Source organism: Pan troglodytes, chromosome 16, assembly GCF_028858775.2.
Source record: "Pan troglodytes isolate AG18354 chromosome 16, NHGRI_mPanTro3-v2.0_pri, whole genome shotgun sequence".
Lineage (NCBI taxonomy): Eukaryota > Metazoa > Chordata > Mammalia > Primates > Hominidae > Pan > Pan troglodytes.
In genome coordinates, this window is record NC_072414.2 from 57,125,024 (window position 1) to 57,146,879 (window position 21,856).

A 21,856-nucleotide genomic window follows, 5' to 3' on the forward strand; every position below is an offset into this window, starting at 1 on the left:
AAATGGGATTTTCTTTTCTATTGCATTGTCAGGCTGCACATTTTTTGAACTTTTATCTTCTATTTCCCTTTTAAAACTTGATGCCTTTAACAGCACCCAAGTCACTTATTGAATGCTTTGCTGCTTAAAAATTTCTTCTGCCAGATACCCTAAGTCATCTCTCCTAAGTTCAAAGTTCCACAAATCTCTAAGGCAGAAGCAAAATGCTGCCAGTCTCTTTGCTAAAACATAACAAGAGTCCCCCTTGCACCAGTTCCTAATGAGTTTCTCATCTCCATCTGAGACCACCTCAGCCTGGATTTCATTGTCCATATCATTATCAGCATTTTGGTCAAAGCCGTTCAACAAGTCTCTAGGGAGTTCCAAACTTTCCCACATTTTCCTGTCTTCTGAGCCCTCTAAACTGTTAACCTCTGCCTGTTACCCAGTTTCAAAGTTGCTTCCACATTTTTGGGTATCTTTTAAACAGTACCCCACTCTACGGGTACCAATTTACTGTATTAGTCTGTTTCCACGCTGCTGATAAAGACATATTCAAGACTGGGCAATTTACAAAAGAAAGTGGTTTAATGGACTTACAGTTCCACATGGCTGAGGAGGCCTCACAATCATGGCGGAAGGCAAGGAGGAGCAAGTCACATCTTACATGGATGGCAGCAGGCAGAAAGAGAGCTTGTGGAGGGAAACTCCTCTTTATAAAACTATCATATCTCATAAGGCTTATTCACTACCATGAGAACAGTATGGGGGCAACCACCCCCATGATTCAGTTATTTCCCATTGGGTCCCTCCCACAACACATGGGAATTACAGGAGTACAATTCAAGATGAGATTTGGGTGGGGACACAGAGCCAAATCATATCACCCTCTCTTGGGATCTGGATTGGGACCCCTTTCCAGTAACAATATTGAAACTGTAAACCCCCCAAATTTGAGACAGGGCTCAGTTAATTTAGAAAGTTTATTTTGCTGGCCAGGTGTGGTGGCTGTAATCCCAGCACTTTGGGAGGCTGAAGCAGGTGGATCATGAGGTCAGGAGTTTGAGACCACCCTGGCCAACATGGTGAAACCTCATCTCTACTAAAAAAAAAAAAAAAAAATACAAAAATTAGCCAGCTGTGGTTGCATACACCTGCAATCCCAGCTACTCAGGAGGCTGAGGCAGGAAAATTGCTTGAACCCGGGAGGTGGATGTTGTAGTGAGCCAAGATCACACCACTGCACGCCAGCCTGGGCAACAGAGCAAGACTCCTCTCAGGGAGGGAAAAAAAAAAAAAAAGGTTGAGGACGCACCTGTGACACAGCCTCAGGAAGTCCTGATGACGTGTCCAAGGCGGTCAGGGCACAGCTTGGTTTTATACATTTAGGGAGACATGAGACATCAGTTAGTATTTGTAAGTACATTGGTTCAGTCTGGAAAGGTGGGACAACTTGAAGCAAAGGCAGGAAGACTTGAAGCGGGGAGGGCGCTTCCAGGTCACAGGTGATACACAAATGGTTACATTCTGTTGAATTTCTGATTAGCCTTTCCAAAGGAGGCAAATCAGATGTGCATCTATCTCAGTGAGCAGATAATTGACTTTGAATAGAATGGAGGCAGGTTTGCCCTAAGCAGTTTCCAGCCGGAGTTTTCCTTAGTGATCTTAGGGGCCCAAGATATTTTCCTGTCATAAAACCATCCCTAAAAAAACTTTATGTGGAGTTTAGGGAAAAGGAGTGGGGCTGGCAGGACTGAGGGAGAGCAAAAAGGAAAGGCAGATAAGCTACAAGTCTGCCTTTCTTCATGGTTCAGGACACATAGCCCTCCTGCACTCATATCTCACAATCTTCCCGTGCCCAGCTATCACCAGACCCTTGGCTTATAGAAAAATGCAAGTTAGCTAACTGCAACCTTGGTTGCAGTAATCAGTACTGCACAAAGCCCTCTTCAGCACACAGCACAAGCACCATTCTATAAAATCCCCAGCAAGCCTTTGTCTCCTCACAGTTAGCTCCTCTCTTGCTAACCAGCCCCTTGCACTCTTGCAATGTATTTTCATACTTTCTTTCATAAATCTGCCTTTCTTTACCTACAACTGTCTTGGTAAATTCTTCTTACTGCCCACACTGATACTGGCCTCAGATAGTCACTGCTCACCTGCAATGGTTTATAAAATCAATAGGAGGCAAAATAAAATCTAAGTAGGCTTATAGCACAATCAACAACAATCATTAAGTCGGCTTGCCTTCTGTCCCAGTTCCTTGTAGTTGGTCACTACTCTTACTACCCAAGGATAACTAGCTCTTGTCACAAAAGTCTTTTTTCTTTTCCTGTTCTATAGATAAAATCTAAGACATTGTTAGATACATTTTTCCATTAAGCATCTCCTTTAGATTCTATATACCAACAAAATTACCATGCCAGCTAGTCCGAAGGACCCAGCAAAAAGCTGACTAATGAAAGAATAATTTCCACATCCTGATTTTAACCCCTGTATTAGTTCATTTTCTTTTTTCTTTTTTTTTTTTTTTTGAGATGGAATTTCACTCTCGTTGCCCAGGCTGGAGTGCAATGGTGTAGTCTTGGCTCACTGCAACCTCTGCCTCCCAGGTTCAAGCAATTCTCCTGCCTCAGCCTCCCAAGTAGCTGGGATTACATGTGCCCGCCAACCATGTGTGACTAATTTTTGTATTTTTAGTAAAGATGGGGTTTCACCATGTTGGCCAGGCTGGTTGCAAACTCCTGACCTCAGGTGATCACCCACCTCGGCCTCCCAAAGTGCTGGGATTACAGGCACGAACCACTGCCCCTGGCCTATTAGTTCATTTTCACACTGCTATAAAGAACTACTGGAGACTGGGTAACTTATAAAGAGGTTTAATTGACTCACAGTTCTGCATGACTGGGGAGGCCTCAGGAAACTTATAATCATGGCAGAAGGCAAAAGAGAAGCAAGCACCTTCTTCACAAGGTGGCAGGAGAGAGGGTGGGCAAGGAGGGGAACTGCCAAACACTTTTAAACCATCAAATCTCGTGAGAATTCACTATCAGAACAGCATGCAGGAAACTGCCCCCATGATCCAATCACCTCTTACCAGGTTCCTCTCTTGACATATGGGGTCTATTATAATTCAAGATGAGATTTGGATGGAGACAGAGCAAAACCATATCATCCACTTTACCCAACCAATCGATGACCCCAAATTTTCTAGTCCCTCACCCTCCACAATCCCCTTAAAAATCCTTGCCCAGAACCCTATGAGGAAACAGATTTCAAGCTTGAGAATTCCTCCTGCTTCCTTGTTTGGCATCTTGAGATTATTAAACTCTTCACTACATGAGCAAAGTTGTGTGTTGCAAATTATTTTTAATTTTTAAAAAAGGAAAAAAATTAAACTCTCCAGTACAAACCCAGTTGTCAGTGTATGTCAGATGTCTATTGCTGTGTAGCTGGCATACAAACCTGGCAGTCCTATTACATTATCAAAGTCAGGATATTGACATTGATACAAAACATGTCCATCACTACCAGTATTCCTTATTTGCCCTTTTATAGCCACATTCAGTTCTCTTCCTTAACCCATCTTCTCCTTAGCCATGAATCTATCCTCTACTTTTATAATTTTTATTATTTTATTTTATTTTATTTTTGGAGACGGAGCCTTGCTTTGTCACCCAGGTTGGAGTACAGTGGTGTGATCTTGGCTCACTGCAAACTCTGCCTCCTGGGTTCAAGCGATTCTCCTGTCTCAGCCTCCTGAGTAGCTGGGATTACAGGCATGCGCCACCATGCCAGGCTAATTTTGTATTTTTAGTAGAGATGGGGTTTTACCGTGTTGATCAGGCTGGTCTCCAACTACTGACCTCAGGTGATCCCCCTGCCTTGGCCTCACAAAATGCTGGGATTACAGGTGTGAGCCACTGCGCCCGGCCCCCGCCTTAGCTTCTAGGGTAGGTAGGACTGCAGGCAGACACCACCATACCCTGCTAATTTTTAAAAATTTTGGTAGAGATGGGGGTCTTGCCCAGGCTGATCTCAAACTCCTGGCCTCAAGCTATTCTCCCACCTTTCCCTCCCAAAGGCCAGGAATACAGGCATGAGCTACTGCACCTGGCCAGGGTTTTTCTTTTGGCATAGCAAAAGTTCTTAATTTTGATGAAGTCCAATTTATCAGTTTTCCCTTTCTGGATTGTGCTTTTGGTGTCAAGTCCAAGAACTCGATGCTTATCCTTAGATCCTGAAGATTTTCTCCTGTGTTTTTTTCTAAGTTTTGTAGGTTTACTTTTTTTTTCTTTTTTGAGACAGTCTTGCTGTGTCTCCCAGGCTGGAGTGCAGTGGTGCGATCTTGACTCACTGCAACCTTCACCTCCCAGGTTCAAGCGATTCTCCTGCCTCAGCCTCCTGAGTAGCTGGGACTGCAGGCACCTGCCACCACGCCTGCCTAATTTTTTTTTTTTTTTTTTTTGAGACAGAGTCTTGCTCTGTCTCCCAGGCTGGAGTGCAGTGGCACAATCTTGGCTCACTGCAACCTCTGCCTCCTGGGTTCAAGCAATTCTCCTGTCTCAGCCTCCTGAGTAGCTGGGACTACAGGCGCCCTCCACCACACCCGGCTAATTTTTGTATTTTTAGTAGAGACGGGGTTTCACCATATCGGTCAGGCTGGTCTCGAACTCCTGACCACAGGTGATCCGCCCGCCTTGGCCTCCCAAAGTGCTGGGATTAGGTGTGAGCCACCACACCTGGCCTCTAATTTTTGTATTTTTAGTAGAGGTGGGGTTTCACCATGTTGGCCAGGCTGGTCTGCAACTCCTGACCTCAAATGACCCACCCACCTCGGCCTCCCAAAGTGCTGGGATTACACGTATGAGCCACCGCGCCCGGCCACTTTTGTTTTGAGACAGTTTCGCTCTTGTTGTCCAGGCTGGAGTGCAATGGAGCGATCTCTGCTCACTGCAACCTCTGCCTCCCGGGTTCAAGCGATTCTCCTGTCTCAGCCTCCCGAGTAGCTGGGATTACAGGCACATGCCACCATGCCCGGCTAATTTTTGTATTTTTAGTAGAGATGGGGTTTCATCATATTGGTCAGGCTGGTCTCGAGCTCCCGACCTCAGGTGATCCGCCTGCCTCGGCCTCCCAAAGTGCTGGGATTACAGGCATGAACCACCATGCCCGGACTTTTTAAGACTGGGTCTGGCTCTGTCGCCCAGGCGCCATCTTGGCTTACTGCAGCCTCTGCCTCCCTGACTCAAGAGATTCTCAGGCCTCAACCTCCCGAGTAGAGTAACTGGGATTACAGGCATGCACCATCACACCTGGCTAATTTTTGTATTTTTTAGTAGAGACGGGGTTTCCCCATGTTGGTCAGGCAGGTCTCGAACTCCTGGCCTCAAGTGATCCACCTGCCTCGGCCTCCCAATGTGCTAGGATTACAGGCACATGCCACCGCACGAGGCCATTTGTAGGTTTACATTGAAGTCTGTCATCCTTTTTTTTTTTTTTTTTTTTTTTTTTTTTTTTTTTTTTTAAATAAGAGGCCAGGTCTCACTATGTTGCCCAGGCTGGACTTGAATTCCTGGGCTCAAGGGACCTTCTTGCCTCAGCCTCTGAAGTAGGCAGGACTACAGGCATTTGACACCATGCCTGGCTTACGATCCATCTTCAGTTAGGCTCTTTTTTCTTACGGATGTCTAATTGCTGCAACATCACACTTAGATCTTCACTTTTCTGAGCACTGTTACTCTGAGCAAAGTAATTAGATGATGGACATGCCCCATTTCATATTTTCGTCATTTATTAAGCACTTTCTATGACAAGGAGCTGAAGATGGCAAGGTGAGTTGTTTCCTTATCTTCAAGGAGGATGACCTCTTGGGTCATACCAAGAAGAACCAGAGAGCCTGGCCCCACTCCCCAAGGGACCGATCAAACTTCTCAGAAACTTACTGTGATTCTACATAATATTTATTTATTTACTTACTTATTTATTTTTTTGAGACAGAGTTTCACTCTTGTTGCCCAGGCTGGAATGCAATGGCACAATCTCGGCTTACCACAGCCTCTGCCTCCTGGGTTCAAGCGATTCTCCTGCCTCAGCCTCCTGAGTAGCTGGGATTACAGGCATGCACCACCATGCCTGGCTAATTTTGTATTTTTAGTAGAGACGGGGTTTCTCCATGTTGGTCAGGCTGGTCTGGAATTCCCGACCTCAAGTGATGCGCCCACCTAGGCCTCCCAAAGTGCTGGGATTACAGGCGTGAGCCGCCACGCCTGGCTCTACATAATATTTAAAGGCTTTTTGTTTGTTTGTGTTTTGTTGAGACGGAGTCTCGCTCTGTTGCCCAGGCTGGAGTGTAATGGTGCAATCTCGGCTCACTGCAACCTCCGCCTCCCGGGTTCCAGCCATTCTTCTGCCTCCGCGCCGCCACGCCCGGCTAATTTTTTTTGTATTTTTAGTAGAGATGGGGTTTCACTATGCTGGCCAGGATGGTCTCGATCTCCTGACCTTGTGATCCACCCGCCTTGGCCTCCCAAAGTGCTGGGATTACAGGCGTGAGCCACCGTGCCCAGCCAAAGGCTTTAATTTTTATCTTAAAAAAAAATTTTTTTTTTAAGACAGAGTCTTGGCTTATCGCCCAGGCTGGAGTGCAGTGCTGTGATCTAGGCTCACTGCAACCTTCACCTCCCGGGTTCAAGCAATTCTCCTGCCTCAGGAGAATATATAGGGTCTCACTCTGTCACCCAGGCTGGAGTGCAGTGTCACGATCACGACCTCCCTGCGCTCAGGTGATTCTGTCACCTCAGCTTTCCGTGTAGCTGGGAATACAGGTGTGAGTGAGCCACCACACCTGGCTAATTTTTATTTTCTATAGAGATGGTGTTTTGCCATGTTGCCCAGGCTGAACTGGAACTCGTGGGCTCAATCAATCCACCTGCCTCAGCCTCCCAAAGTGCTGGGGTTACAGGCATGAGCCACTGCACCTGGCCCATTCTTTTCTATTTGTCCATTCATGCACTGGTACAAACTTAAATTTTTAAAGCTCTAAAAATACACACACACGGCCGGACGCGATGGCTCATGCCTGTAATCCCAGCCCTTTGGGAGGCTGAGGCGGGTGGATCACCTGAGGTCAGGAGTTCGAAACCAGTCTGACCAATATGGAGAAACCCCGTCTCTACTAAACAAAATTAGCTGGGTGTGCCCACGCCTGTAATCCCAGCTACTCGGAAGGCTGAGGCAGGAGAATCACTTGAACCCGGGAGGCGGAGGTTGCAGTGAGCTGAGATCGGGTCATTGCACTCCAGCCTGGGCAACAAGAGCTAAATTCCGTCTCAAACAACAACAACAACAACAACAAAAACAAAAACACACACACATTTTGAGACAGGGTCCAGCCCTGTTGCCCAAGCTGGAGTGCAGTGGTATGATCCAGCTCACTGTGGCCTTCTGGGCTCAAGGGGTCCTCCCACCTCAGCCTCCCAAGTAGCTGGGACTACAGGTGCATGCCACCATGCCCGGCTAATTTTTTAAATTTTTTGTAGAGACAGGATCTCACCATGTTGCCCAGGCTGGTCTCAAACTCTTGGGCTCAAGCAGTCCTCCTGCCTCGGCCTCCCAAATTGCTGGGATTACAGGCGTGAGTCACCACACCTAGTTATAAAGCTTTGTATTTTAAATATAGCTAGTAGAGGAGGCAACGAGAGGGATAGCATTAGGACAAATACCTAATGCATGCAGGGCTTAAAACCTAGATGATGGGTGCAGCAAACCACCATGGCACATGTATACCTATGTAACCTCCACGTTCTGCATATGTATCCCGGTATAAATTAAATAAAATAAATTAAATTTAAAAAAAAAGGTAGTAGAGGCAGTCCCTCCTCTTTCTTGTTACATGTAGGATTCTGGAACCGGTCTACCTGGGGTTAAATCCTGGCTCTGTTACTTTGTGTGAGCTTGGGGAAGCTACTTAACCCCTCTGGGCTTCAGTTTCTTTATGAGAAGACTTGATTGTAGTATCCACCTCGGAGTTGTTACATTAAGCACTATGTAAGTGTACTTTTTCACTTTGCTTGTTCACCATTCTTCCATATGAACTTGAGAATCAGCTTGCCTGACTTCAATGTAAAATTTTGGCGTCTTATATATATTATTTATAAAATAATTTATAATTTTATTATTTGTAATTTATAAAAAGTATATATTACTTGCCGGGCATGGTGGCTCACGCCTGTAATCCCAACACTTTGGGAGGCTGAGGCGGGTGGATCACAAGGTCAGGAGATTGAGACCATCCTGGCTAACACGGTGAAACCCAGTCTCTACTAAAAATACAAAAAAAAAAAAAAAAAAAAAAAAATTATACGGGCGTGGTGGCGGGCGTCTGTAGTCCCAGCTACTCAGGAGGCTGAGGCAGGAGAATGGCGTGAACCTGGGAGGTGGAGCTTGCAGTGAGCTGAGATCGTGCCACTGCACTCCAGCCTGGGCAACAGAGCAAGACTCCGTCTCAAATATATATATATATATCATAAAATATTGGCATTTTATTGGACTATTAAATTTATAAATTTAAGGATAATAGACATTTTTATAATAACGAGTTTCCCCACTGAACACAGGATAACACTTTTAATCAGTTTTGCAAAAATACCTACCCATTCACTTCTTCCACTTCCACTACTTTAGCCCAAGCCATTATCTTTTCCTTGTCCTCTTCTTGTTCTCTCACACTGTAACCAAGTATCACTTCTTTGTGCAAAACCTTCTGACAGCTTCTCATTTATGAGTCAAAGCCTGGAGCCAGGTACGGTGGCTCATGCCTGTAATCCCAACACTTTGGGAGGCCAATGTGGGAGGATGGCTTGAGCCCAGGAGTTCAAGGATGTTGTGATCCATGATAGTGCCAACTGCACTCCAGCCTGGGCGAGTGAGACCGCACCCTCCCCGCTCCCATCTCTTAAAAAGAAGAGTCAAATCCCGGAAGGGAATTGGAAAAATGCAAGACCAACTTTTAGTTGTGCTGCAGAAGAGAAGCAGCTGGGCAACAGGTGGAGAGGATGTGGGTTCAAGGAAGTTGTTTTGTTTGTATGCTGATGAGAACTAACCTGAAAAAGTGGAGGAAATTGTTGAACTAGGAGATAGAAGGGCAAGTGCTGAAGAAATGTTTTTAAGTAGGCCTCCAGTCATGTTTCCTTCCATTCATTTTCCTGAGCCTGCCCCCAACAATTTAAAACGGACATCTGATCATGTTCAACTCCCCTGCTAAAACTTTCAATAACCCCTCACTACCTTCTGTAAAAACTTACAATTTAACCTGGCATACAAGACATTCCATTCTTTTTTGTTTTTTTGAAACAGAGTCTTGCTCTTGTCACCCAGGCTGGAGTGCAGTGGCGTGATCTCAACTCACTGCAACCTCCACCTCCCAGACTCAAGTGATCCTCTGTCCTCAGCCTCCTGAGTAGCTAGGATTACAGGTGCCCCCCACCACGCCCGGCTAATTTTTGTACTTTTAGTAGAGATGGGGTTTCATCACGTTTGGCCAGGCTGGTCTCAAACTCCTGACCTCAGGTGATCCACCCACCTCGTCCTCCCAAAGTGCTGGGATTACAGGCATGAGCCACCATGCCTGGCCATTCCATTATTTCTTTAAAAATGTATGGGGTACCAGATGTATGTAGCACTATGGTAGGTGCTGGTTATAGTTAACAAAACAGGCTGGGTCACCATCTTTGTGGAACTTATGGTGTAGTTGGAAAGATACGTAAATAAGCTTGGGAGATTTGCTATAGGACAGGAAATACTAAGCAGTGTTTGGATGCCACTGGGAATAATTCAGAAGGAAGGACACAGATACTATAGTAGAGACATGATCAAAAGAATTAAAGGCCTTGAGAAATGAGAGGGGATGATGAGACCCAGAGCATGTGTGGAGTGACTGAGTTTTGTAGGAGGGATACTTCAGTTGTAACTAGAGAGAAAGGTTGAGTGATGGAGTAGATAGATTTATAGATGGTGGGATGATGAATTCCATCAATGGTTTTTCAATGAAATGTGAAGCAAGGTCCTTAGCTAGATGGAGAGGAGAATATTAAATGGTCATTTCAGAGTATTAACAAGAAGTTACAGTTGTTGCTTATTTCTTACCTCCTACAGCTTCCTAGTTGTTGTTTTACACTTCTGAGATTTTGATTTAGTTCTCATTATTCTTTTCTGGCAAATTTCTACTTGTTCTTCCAGACTTATCTAGGCCATCACTTTCTATGTCACCACACCTGGTACCTATCTCACTTCCACTATTAAAATACACTTTAGTTTGTATTTGTTTCCCCTACATGACTAGTAAGATTCCTGAAAAACTTGGTCTGTGTCCCTAGTGTCAAGCGGGACATTTAAGTAAGGATTTTTGATAAATGTTTAACAGACATTGTCTGTGGAATCTACAGCTAGAATTTATCTGATATGGAAGTGCCAAGGATTAACCAATCCCTAGAATGAAGCAGCTCATATGACATCTGTGCCCTTTTAAAAATGGCACTGTTTGGCTGTGCTTGTTGTTGTCAATGCAGAGTGCTCCTGCACCATTGCTGTATGGACACACCACCACGTTGGCTTTCATTTAGTCTTTTTGTTTTATTCAAATGTCAAAATGTAAGTTCCAAGATACAAATTATGTTTGATTTAAAAACATCGACTATGCTTTGTTAACAACTTCCAAAGCCAAATGTAAGTTGTTGTGACTAAAATGCCTCACCAGTCCATTTCTGGAGGATTACCCTTAATATGTTTAGCAGCTAGTCTGATTTCCACTCTACAAAAAGGAAAATGATGCTATAAGGGAAAGATAATGAACAAAGTTATAATATGTAAGACTTCCTGGGAAGAACTTGAACCATTACTAGGGAGACCAAGGAGAGGTGTTTCTGTTCCATACTATAGCAACCAGCCTTAACACTCTGTAATACAAAGTGCATTTCTGGTCCTACCCAGCCATAAATACCATACATCCCTTTTATTAATTATATCATAGAAAGCCCAGCTCTTCATCAACAAGATTTAGAATTTCCTAATAGCTTCAGTTTTTCCCTAAAAAAAACTGTGTAAAAGGAAAGCTCGAGTCTATAAACCAAAAAAAAAAAAAAAAAAAACCACAAATATTTACATGTACTCTGATTTAAACAATTTCAAATGAGATTAAACTGAATGAATATAGAACTTGTACCACCATTATAGAAGAAAAAAAGCTTAAAAGGTACCCAAATATTTTAATATTTATGGAATTAAATGATACAATTTTCATTAAGACCCCAAATATCCCACCACTTTTTAGCTTTGCTGTATAATGAAGGTTAGTAACTTATATGTTAGTGTGAACACATTTACTTTGGCTGATAGCAAAACATATATTTTTTTTAATGTTCTAAGAAGCCAAAGAATTAGACCGAAATGTTCAGCACCAAAAAACAAAACAAAAAAACTACCTCAATACTTCAGGTTAAATACACAATATCAAGAAATTTTATTTAGGTCAGCACATGGCTGTTACTATGACTGATACTGCATGCTATTTCTAGAATTAGATATGTATCTTTCTGGCTGGATGCGGTGGCTCATGCCTGTAATTCTAGCACTTTCAGAGGCCAAGGTGGCCGATTGCCTGAGCTCAGGAGAGACCAGCCTGGGCAACATGGCGAAACCCCGTCTCTACTAAAAATACAAAAAATTAGCCAGGTGTGGTGGTGCACGCCTGTAGTCCCAGCTACTCCGGAGGCTGAGGCATGAGTATCGCTTGAACCTGGGACTCAGAGGTTGCAGTGAGCCAAGATTGTGCCACTGCACTCCAGCCTGGGTGACACAGCGAGACTCTGTCTCAAAAAAATAAAATAAAATAGATATATAACTTTCTGAAGATTTAAGCCAGACTTCAATTCCATGTACTCACCCATAGTACTAAAATGGATTAAAGATGGTAAATAAGGCCGGGTGTGGTGGCTTACGCCTGCAATCCCAGCACTTTGGGAGGCTGAGGCCAGCAGATCACAAGGTCAGGAGTTACAGACTAGCCTGACCAACAGGGTGAAACCCTGTCTCTACTAAAAATACAAAAATTAGCCAGGTGTGGTGGTGCGTGCCTATAATCCCAGCTACTCGGAAGGCTGAGGCAGGAAAATTGCTTGAACCTGGGAGGCGGAGGTTGCAGTGAGCCAAGATCGCACCACTGCACTTCAGCTTGGGACAGCATGAGACTCCGCTCAATTAAAAAAAAAAAAAAAAAGATGGTAAATAAATCAGACAACTTGGTAAGAAAATGGCCTTTTTTACAGAACCAATTGGGAAGTTAGTGTCATGCATTAGCAGATAAGACTAGGAATACAGCTAAACCAATTATCAAAATATAGTTCTTCAGGGTATTTTTCAATGAAATGTTTAACTACTTCAAAACTACCTGGTCCAATTTTTTGTTTTCGCCCTGAGACGGAGTCTCACTTTGTCGCCCAGGCTGGAGTGCAGTGGCACGATCTCAGCTCACTGTAACCTCTGCCCTCCGAGTTCAAGCGATTCTCCTGCCTCAGCCTCCCAAGTAGCTGGGATTACAGGCGCCTGCCACGGCACCCAGCTAATTTTTCATATTTTTAGTAGAGATGGGGTTTCACCATCTTGGCCAGGCTGGTCTTGAACTCCTGACCTCGTGATCCACCCGCCTCGGCCTCCCAAAGTGCTGGGATTACAGGCGTGAGCCACCACGCCCGGCCTACCTGGTCCAATTTTTAAGATGAATAAAATTCCAATATTTTCAGAAACACATGTGGGTAAAAAAGGTAACACTAAAGAATGGTATCTCAATATTCAATTTTAAAGAATTTATTTTCCCATTTGTAGAGTAACATTATTGTAAAATCTACAGTTATCGCAATACCTGCATTGCTTAAAAGAATTCCTAAGAATTTTGTTAAAGCATTTTTTTAAAAAACTGAACCAAAATAATGTACATTTTATCTCTAAACATTGTGTCATTAAAGTCCATATAACATCCTCCGTAAAATCAATGTGATGTTACAATTATATACATGATCTGATTCTTCTCCTAAAGGCTTCTCTGACCATGTATGATATCCAAGATAGATCCAATGCCTTTAATATCAGACTGTAGAGACAATTATGATCCTAAACAAAAGAAGGAAAAGCTGTATATACAAGACAGCAATATGACAGTTTAGCTGTTTGCAGCATCTGCTTGGCGGGGCCATCCTTCTTCTTCAACTCCAGAGTCATACTCCTCTTCAGAGGATTCTTTTGTTGGAGCCCTACAATGAAAAGCCATGTTTGTTTTTTTAAAATAAAAAATGGAGGTAAACATGATCTTTAAAATCAAAACAGCAAAGTAACCTCTCCTAGCTAAGAAAGCCACGAGAATAGAAAATATTAGGAGCACTTTTAATATTAAGACGGCTTAGGCCGGACACAGTGGCTCACATCTGTAATCCCAGCACTTTGGAAGGCCGAGGAGGGCTGATCACTTGAGGTCAGGAGTTCGAGACCTGCCTGGCCAACATGTTGAAACCCCATCTCTACTAAAAATACAAAAATTAGCCAGGTGTGGTGGCACACACCTGTAGTCCCAGCTACTCAGGAGGCTGAGGCAAGGGAATCGCTTGAACCCAGGAGGTGGAGGTTGCAGTAAGCCGAAATCATACCACTGCACTCCAGCCTGGGCGACAGAGCAAGACTGAGTCTCAAAAAAAAAAAAAAAAAAGATTGCTTAGTAATATGGGAAACAGACTATGCAACCAAGAGTTGCAAATAAACTTCCCAGCATTTTCCCTGACAAATTTATTACTGAAAAAAAAAAAAAAAAAAAAGGGACAATATGGCTTCAATTGTGAAGGCTTAAAAAATCCTCTTCTCGAAGAAAGTATCATCTGTTATTTCAACTCAAATGCTGGAACTTAGCATATGTATATGGTAAAGAAGCTATTTCTGATCACATCCGTCTTGTCTCGAACTAGTAAAAATGATAATTCAGGTCACCACAATTCCTTTAAAAGCCATACGTCAATGTCATTAAACAATAAAAATAAAAGATTATATCTCTCTGGATAACTAAGGTTGTTCAAAACACATCAACTGCCTCTAAAGTTATCTTGGAACACAAGCAAACATAAAACATAACATACCTTATGATTGAGTTAAACAGAAACCTAGCTTTTGTGTAAGTAACATTAATGTCAAGCATTGCATAGTAAACATTTATTGAATAAATCAGGGGTTAGGAAACTGTAGCTTGCTAGCCAAATCCAGCCCATTGCCTTTTTTTATATATTTTTTGAGACTGAGTCTCACTTTGTCGCCCAGGCTGGAGTGCAGTGGTGCGATCTTGGCTCATTGCAACCTCCGCCTCCTAGGTTCAAGTGATTCTCCTGCCTCAGCCTCCCGAGTAGCTGGGACTACAGACACACACCACCACGCCCAGCTAATTTTTGTATTTTTAGTAGAGACAGAGTTTCACCATGTTGGCCAGGATGGTCTCTATCTCTTGACCTCGTGATCCGCCCACCTCGGCCTCCTGAAGTGCTGGGATTACAGGTGTGAGCCACCACACCCGGCCTGATGATCAACTTTCAAAGACTCACAAAATACTATTATTTTATAATACCCAAATTAGATTTTTCTACAGAAAACTTGAGATTATTGCTTCCCTTAGAAATATAATAATTTTTATGTAATTTTAAAATGACAAACCAATAAACATAGCAATGAGGAGCTCATCTTAAATTTTGTATCTGTTCTGGCTTGAAAATACACTTTACCGGATGTATCCTGGTTCCTTTTTTCCTTCTACTACTTCTTTGTCAACCTCCACACATACGATATCAGAATTAGGGACTTCAAACATTGGTTCTAGTAACAGCTTTTCCTAAAGAAATAAAAAGTAATGAATCACATTGAAAACAGATTACATACAAGTGCTTTTATTCTATAAATCACAAATTGGAATCCATTCACTCAAGGAAAAAGAAACAAACAAAACAAATATATATATATATATATATAAACATATATATGGGATTATATATATAAACATATATATATATTTGGGATTATAGCTGTGATTACAGGCGTAAGCCACCAAATCTGGCCAATTTTTTGTATTTTTAGTAGAGATGGGGTTTCGCCATGTTGTCCAGGCTGGTCTTGAACTCCTGAGCTCAGGCAATCCGCCTGCCTCAGCCTCCCAAAGTGCTAGGATTATGGGCATGAGCCACCATGCCCGGCCTCTTTTTTTTGTTTGTTTGTTTTGAGAGATGAGGGTGTATGTTGCCCAGGCTGGTCTCAAACTCCTGGGCTCAAGCAATCCTCCTGCCTTGGCCTTCCAAAGTGTTGGGATTTATAGGTGTGAGTTACCAGGCCCGATCCCAATTTTCTGTGTCATTAATCATATTATGTCTATGTCCTTTGTTGCAAACACCTTGAAGTTCCTTTTTGAGAAAAAGCAAAATATAATCTACTGTGACTAAAAAAAAAAAAAATTCAGGCCAGGCGTGGTGGCTCACGCCTGTAATCCCAGCACTTTGGGAGGCTGAGGCAGGCAGATCACCTGAGGTTAGGAGTTTGAGACCAGACTGGCCAACATGGTGAAACCCCATCTCCACTAAAAATACAAAAATTGGCCAGGTGAGGTGGTTCTTGCCTATAGTTCCAGCTACTTGGGAGGCTAAGGTGGGAAGACCGCTTGAGCCTCAGCCTGGGAAGTGGAGATTGCAGTGAGCCAAGATCACACCACTGCACTCCTTTATTTGAGACTCTGTCTCAAAATATATATACATATTTTCCAAAAGAAAAACAGGGAAGCTTAATATACTCAAAACTCAGACCAAGAAATAATTGTTTTTATAGAATAATGCCAACTCACCATTATGGACCGAAGGCCTCGTGCACCTGTTTTTCGTTCTAGTGCCAATCTGGCTATAGCTTTCAAAGCATCCTCAGTAACATTCAGTTCACACTACAAATACATTAAAAATAAATTATAACTTTTATTGTTAATTTGTACCTCCAGAAAATGTACCATTGAGGGCACAATTTCTCATGGTGTTTTGGAACCCTGCGTTCAAGAAGCACTTGTTTCTATCAATCCATGACAGTATCAGTATTATGAATTGCAAGTTTGTTCTGAAGCTTGAAGATGTTTTCTAGATTAACACGGACTCCCTAGGATTTTTTTCAACATTTACTAAACCTCTGTGTGTTACATACTAGGGATTTAATGATGAATAGACATCATCTTTGCCAAGCAACTTACAGTCTATTGTGTGATGACAGATGACAGATTAGCAAACTAGCATTTATAGTCCAGTGTATGTACATGGAGCTAAGGGAGCAGCAAAGGGGGAGACATCTAAATAAGACTAGGGAACCACCGGAGGATTTTAAGCAAGGGAGTAAAAACATTAGCCTTATCTTTAATCATTCAATAAATATTTAAGAACTTAATATCTATTTGTTGGGCACTGTTCTCAATGATCCATTCCAGAAGTAAAGAGGAAGATAATGATATTTTGGTGATAGTCACAGACAGACATGAGACAGGCAGACCAATTAAGAACTAAATGCATGGGTCAAGGTGAATATCAAAGGGGCTTGACTTGAGGCAGTGGCAACGGAGAAGAAGAGACTGATATTTAGAGACACAAAGTTCACAAAACCCAAACCATTTGTTATCCAATTGGGTATGTGGGCTAGGTGTTTGGCTACAGAGAAGTATATGTGGGATTAATAAAACTCTATTTTGGCAAAATAATATAAAAATATACACAGTATGTCACAACAAAAGCATTTAGAATACCAAGACTGAAAGGACAATCCTGTATGTCTGGCTTGGAGGTGTTGAGGTAAGCTAATGGCATTATTTTTCTTGGGCTTTAGGCTATAATGATGGTTTTAATTCAGAAAAAATAAAGACAACTCCTAAATTCTAACATAATACAATATGCCTTCCTTAATTCCTAGATCCATATTTAGTAAGGAATACGCTGGTATTCTAGATGAGCAGAATTTGTTTTTGTTGTTAGGTTAATTTATGTAGAATTTCAATAGCAAGAAAATAAAAAATAACTAAGTACAAAAAATAAAAATCTAACCTTATCCATGCTGAATAAGGCCTGGTACTGAGGAATAACAGCATTTCGTGGCTCAGTTAATATTTGTACAAGTGTTTTCTCATCTAGGCTATGCAATGGAACCACCACAGGCAACCGTCCCACAAACTCAGGAATCATGCCAAACTCAATCAGATCTCTGGCTTCCACATGACGCAATAACCGATCTTTTTCTTCAATGTCTTGGTGAGTATTTGATTCCCCACTTCGATTAGCAAGGTCTGCAGCAGCTGCAGCCCTTCTGCCTTTTCCCAGATTAGATGGTGTTCCAAATCCAAGATACTGCCAAAGAAATGATGCATATTTATAATTAGTAGAATCAAATGATAGTGTATTAAGTACTTTTCATACATATTTCATATGATCTTTGTAACAACTCTATGAAGAAGGTTTTATTATCATTTACATTTTACAAAGGAAAAAAACAGGCTTAGAGAGTTTAATATCTTGACCAAAATCTTATTGCTGTAAGTGGCAAAGCCAGAATTTGAACTCAGGTCTGTCTGCCTTCAGAATTGAGAACCTAACCACTATGTAATAACCAACCACAAAGAATGAATTCTAATAAAAGTAGGTAAGAACTACAAAGGGAGTCCCTTGGAACTCAGATACTAAGGTTGCAGGGTTTATTCAAAACTTCTAGATGAGTGTGGTTTCCAAAAGGTATAAAAACTATAAATATGGAGCTACAAGCAGCCTAACGAGAAAATTATCTGTTAGTGTCTTAAGTCACTGCTAAATCATGATTCTTCTAAAATCATGATTTTGGTCTGCACACAATTAGAATAATTTAGATTTTATAAAAAACATGTAAGAATGACATCAAACAAGAATGCTAACTCTTGCAAAGCTACAGTCCTCAAAAACATAAAAAAACAAACACGCTAACTTTGCTGAACAAGGTTGGGTGTATAAAGGCATATGGATCTTGCTTCAGTCAACATAAATGAACTGTACTCCAGGCAATTCTCAAAAAGTTTAATTTTGACATGTCGTATAGCTTTTGTCAAAAGAACAAGAGAAGTACATGATAATGTGCAAACATAGCCTAAGCTAAAAATCTGTTTGCAGGCTGGACCTGGTGGCTCATGCCTGTAATCTCAGCACTTTGGGAGGCTGAGGCGGGTGAATCAGTTGAGGTCAGGAGTTTGAGATCAGCCTGGCCAACATGGTGAAACCCTGTCTCTACTAAAAATACAAAAAGTAGCTGGGCGTGGTGGTGTGCATCTATAATCCCAGCTGCTTGGGAGGCCGAGGCAGGAGGACTGCTTGAACCTCAGAGTCGCGGAGGATGCAGGGAGCTGAGATCATGCCACTGCACTCCGGCCTGGGTGACAAATCAAGACTCTGTCTCAAAAAATCTGTCTGCAATGGACTGAATATTTAAGTGTCCCCAAATTTGTATGTTGACATCCTAACCCTGTATTATTAGGAGGTGGGGCCAGGTAATAAGAACTAGAGCATATGGAAGGCATATAGAGCTTGCTTCAGTCAAGGTAATAAGAACTAGAGCCCATGATTGCTTCCCTAATTTTCATTAATAAAGTTCACAGCTAAATGGAGTGACCTAATTCTCAATAAATCAGAATAATAACTGAAACCTTCCTTCTGTGTACTTCTGATTCCTTTTCTGACATTACTTTCAAATCTTCTGTCCTACATGTTTCTAGCTTCAAATCCTTTTTGGAAACATGAAGTATTAATTATAAATAAATATCAGAACATGGTCTTTGCTTTTAGTTACAGAGTTTCAAATACAAGGTTCTCTCTCTCACACACACACCCCCAAAGAAATAATTTCTTCTTTCTAATTTGTTAGGCTAATTTATGCAGTATTTCAATGACACAAAAAACAAATTTTCATATTAAGTTATGTTTTGGCTGCTATTGAAATTTTGCATAAATTAGCAGAAAAATAAAAATCTAACCATATCCATGCTGAATAAAGCCTGGTACTGAGGAATAACAATAATTACGTGGCACGGTTAGTATTTTTAAAAGTGTTTCCTCACCTGGGTTAGGCAAAGGAACTACCATGGACAACCACACCATTAGCAGCATTATGATTATGATTATTATTTTTTACTACTACTAAACTATTACTTAAACTAGTACATTCAAGACCAAGAAGACTTACAGCAAGCAATATAGCACACAGCTGATCTATGACATAAAGATTTCAAATAGAATGTTATATAATATAAAAGTGATCACTCGTGGCTATTATGCAAACTACAAAACCATGGAAAATACAGGTGTTTTCTGGGCTTCCTGACACTATGCTTTTTGTTGTACTCAATCAAAAAATAAGTACTGGGCATGTACTATAAGGATATGAAGAAACAAGTCCCAGTCCCAATTAAAAGCAGGGGTTATAAGAAGAAACACTTATAAAACTAGGTGGTATCACAACCCTTCCCGTATCTGCCAAAATGCTCCCCTCCATTGGTGAATGTCAGCAGTGATCTATGGCAGACTCTATGAGCAAGGGCAATGGAGATAAACTTTATTGGGCACCAGTGAATTGCGCAGGGGGAATGAATAGAAATTGTACTGATGCAGCAACTACCTCCAATAATGAACTCCCTAGATAAAATATTAAGTTGAACTCATCAAGTTACACTTTTAAAATGCCCATACAGGCTGGGCGCGGTGGCTCATGCCTGTAATCCCAGAATTTTGAGAGGCCGAGGTGGGCGGATCACGAGGTCAGGAGATCAAGACCATCCTGGCCAACATGGTGAAACCTCGTCTCTACTGAAAATACAAAAATTAGCTGGGTGTGGTGGCGCATGCCTGTAATCCCAGCTACTCATGAAGCGGAGGCACAAGAATCGCTTGAACCCAGGAGACGGAGGTTGCAGTAAGCCCAGATCGTGCCACTGCACTCCAACCTGGTGACAGAGCGAGACTCCATCTCCAAAAAAATAAAATAAAATAAAAGCCCATATATGGATGATATTTAGAAATCTTTCAATTTACTACTCTGAAGTTGGCTTTTTTTTTTTTTTTTTTTTTAAAAAACAGAGTCTTGCTCTGTTGCCCAGGCTGGAGTGCAGTGGCTCAGTGGCACAATCTCGGCTCACTGCAACCTCCACCTCCTGGGTTCAACGGACTCCCCTGCCTCAGCCTCCCGAGTAGCTGGGATTACAGGCGCCTGCCACCATGCCCGGCTAATTAGTGGAGACAGAGTTTCACCATATTAGCCAAGATGGTCTGGATCTCCAGATCTCATGATCTGCCCACCTCGACCTCACAAAGTGCTAGGATTACAAGCGTGAGCCACCGCGCCCAGCCTACTCTGAAGTTTAAAAAAAAATAGAAATACGCCAAGTCCTCACTTAACATTGTTGATGGGTTCTTGGAAACTGCAACTTTAAACGAAACAACATACAACATGTCCTCCAATAATGTCATTTTATTCAACATAATTTCCTTATGAAATTGATGAGGAAAATTAGTTTGTTACATGTCATTTCGCTTAAAGTTGCAGTTTCCAAGAATCTATGGGATGACGTTAAGTGAGGACTTACTGTATATTTCTTTGTTTTTTTATTTTTTGAGACAGAGTCTCACTCTATCACCCAGGCTGGAGTGCAGTGGCGCGATCTTGGCTCACTGCAACCTCCGCCTCCTGGGTTCAAGGGATTCTCCTGCCTCAGCCTCCCGAGTAGCTGGGATTACAGGCACCCACCACTACTCCTGGCTAATTTTTTGTATTTTTAGTAGAGACAGGGTTTCATGTTGGCCAGGCTGGTCTTGAACTCCTGAGCTCAGGCAATCTGCCCGCCTTGGCCTCCCAAAGAACTGGGATTACAGGCATTGAGTCACCACACCCTTCCCTGTATATTTCTGATATGCTCTAAGAAAACCCAACTCTTATAATTAAAACTATGACTGGTAGCCCGCAGATATGAGAATGGAAACTGAGTGTACATCCTTTAAATGCTCTCTATCCTTCTAGTAACCCCTCAGAAAAACTTACCTTTTCATTTTTCCTCCTGCTGATGATTCTGTCTAAACCATTGAAAGCACCAGATGCCACAAACAGGATGTTTGTTGTATCAACTTGAACTGTTTCTCCACGGAGCTTTCGGGAATTCTTTTCTGGAACATTGACTATTGTGCCTTCTAGTAGTTTTAATAAGCCCTAAATAAAGAACAAATGATTTATAGCATCACCATATAAGCACATTATTTATTATATTTAGACAATAGGATTAAATGGGGAAAACAATATGTGATTATGGTCAATGCAAATACCTAATGAAACTCCTACATTCCTATAACTAACAAGAAAATCTAATGCATTTATCACATTAATAATTAATACATTTATTTGAAATGGTTACAGAACTTGATGCATTGTAATTCAGGAAAACAGTCAACCTGAGAGGTTGTTTTTGATAGTAAAGACATAATTCTGACATAAACACAGAATTATGACTGTATAAAATGGTGTTCAAGCACGGTGGGAACATTCAAAATTAGAAAATAGTTGAAGATATGTCTTTCACATAAATTAAAATTCTATTCCACTTACAGTATTAAACTTTGAGACTACCTATATTTGGAGATGCTTTTATAAAAAAAAATTTCCAGCACGTGTGATTATACCTATGTCTCTGTCAAAAAGTGAAACAATTTTCCTCACCCTTTAATAGTTTATGTCATAATTAGTTATCATTAAAAGGTCAAGTTGGCCAATAGATCATTGTGAC

At 41.8% G+C, this 21,856-nt stretch overlaps 1 protein-coding gene across 2 annotated transcripts in view; it reads right to left on the reverse strand.

The window, feature by feature from the left end:
* Positions 1–12,824: 12,824 nt before the first annotated feature.
* CLPX (caseinolytic mitochondrial matrix peptidase chaperone subunit X) overlaps positions 12,825–21,856 on the reverse strand; it is a 38,518-nt gene continuing 29,486 nt past the window's right edge. For both annotated transcript variants that reach the window (XM_001174382.8, XM_009429355.5), the window contains 5 exons: positions 21,121–21,285; positions 17,118–17,417; positions 15,890–15,982; positions 14,787–14,893; positions 12,825–13,283 (listed from right to left, as the gene is read on the reverse strand). In XM_001174382.8, coding sequence (XP_001174382.2) covers positions 13,193–13,283; positions 14,787–14,893; positions 15,890–15,982; positions 17,118–17,417; positions 21,121–21,285 — 756 coding nt within the window. In that variant the 3' untranslated portion in view covers positions 12,825–13,192. The remainder of the gene's footprint in view (positions 13,284–14,786; positions 14,894–15,889; positions 15,983–17,117; positions 17,418–21,120; positions 21,286–21,856) is intronic.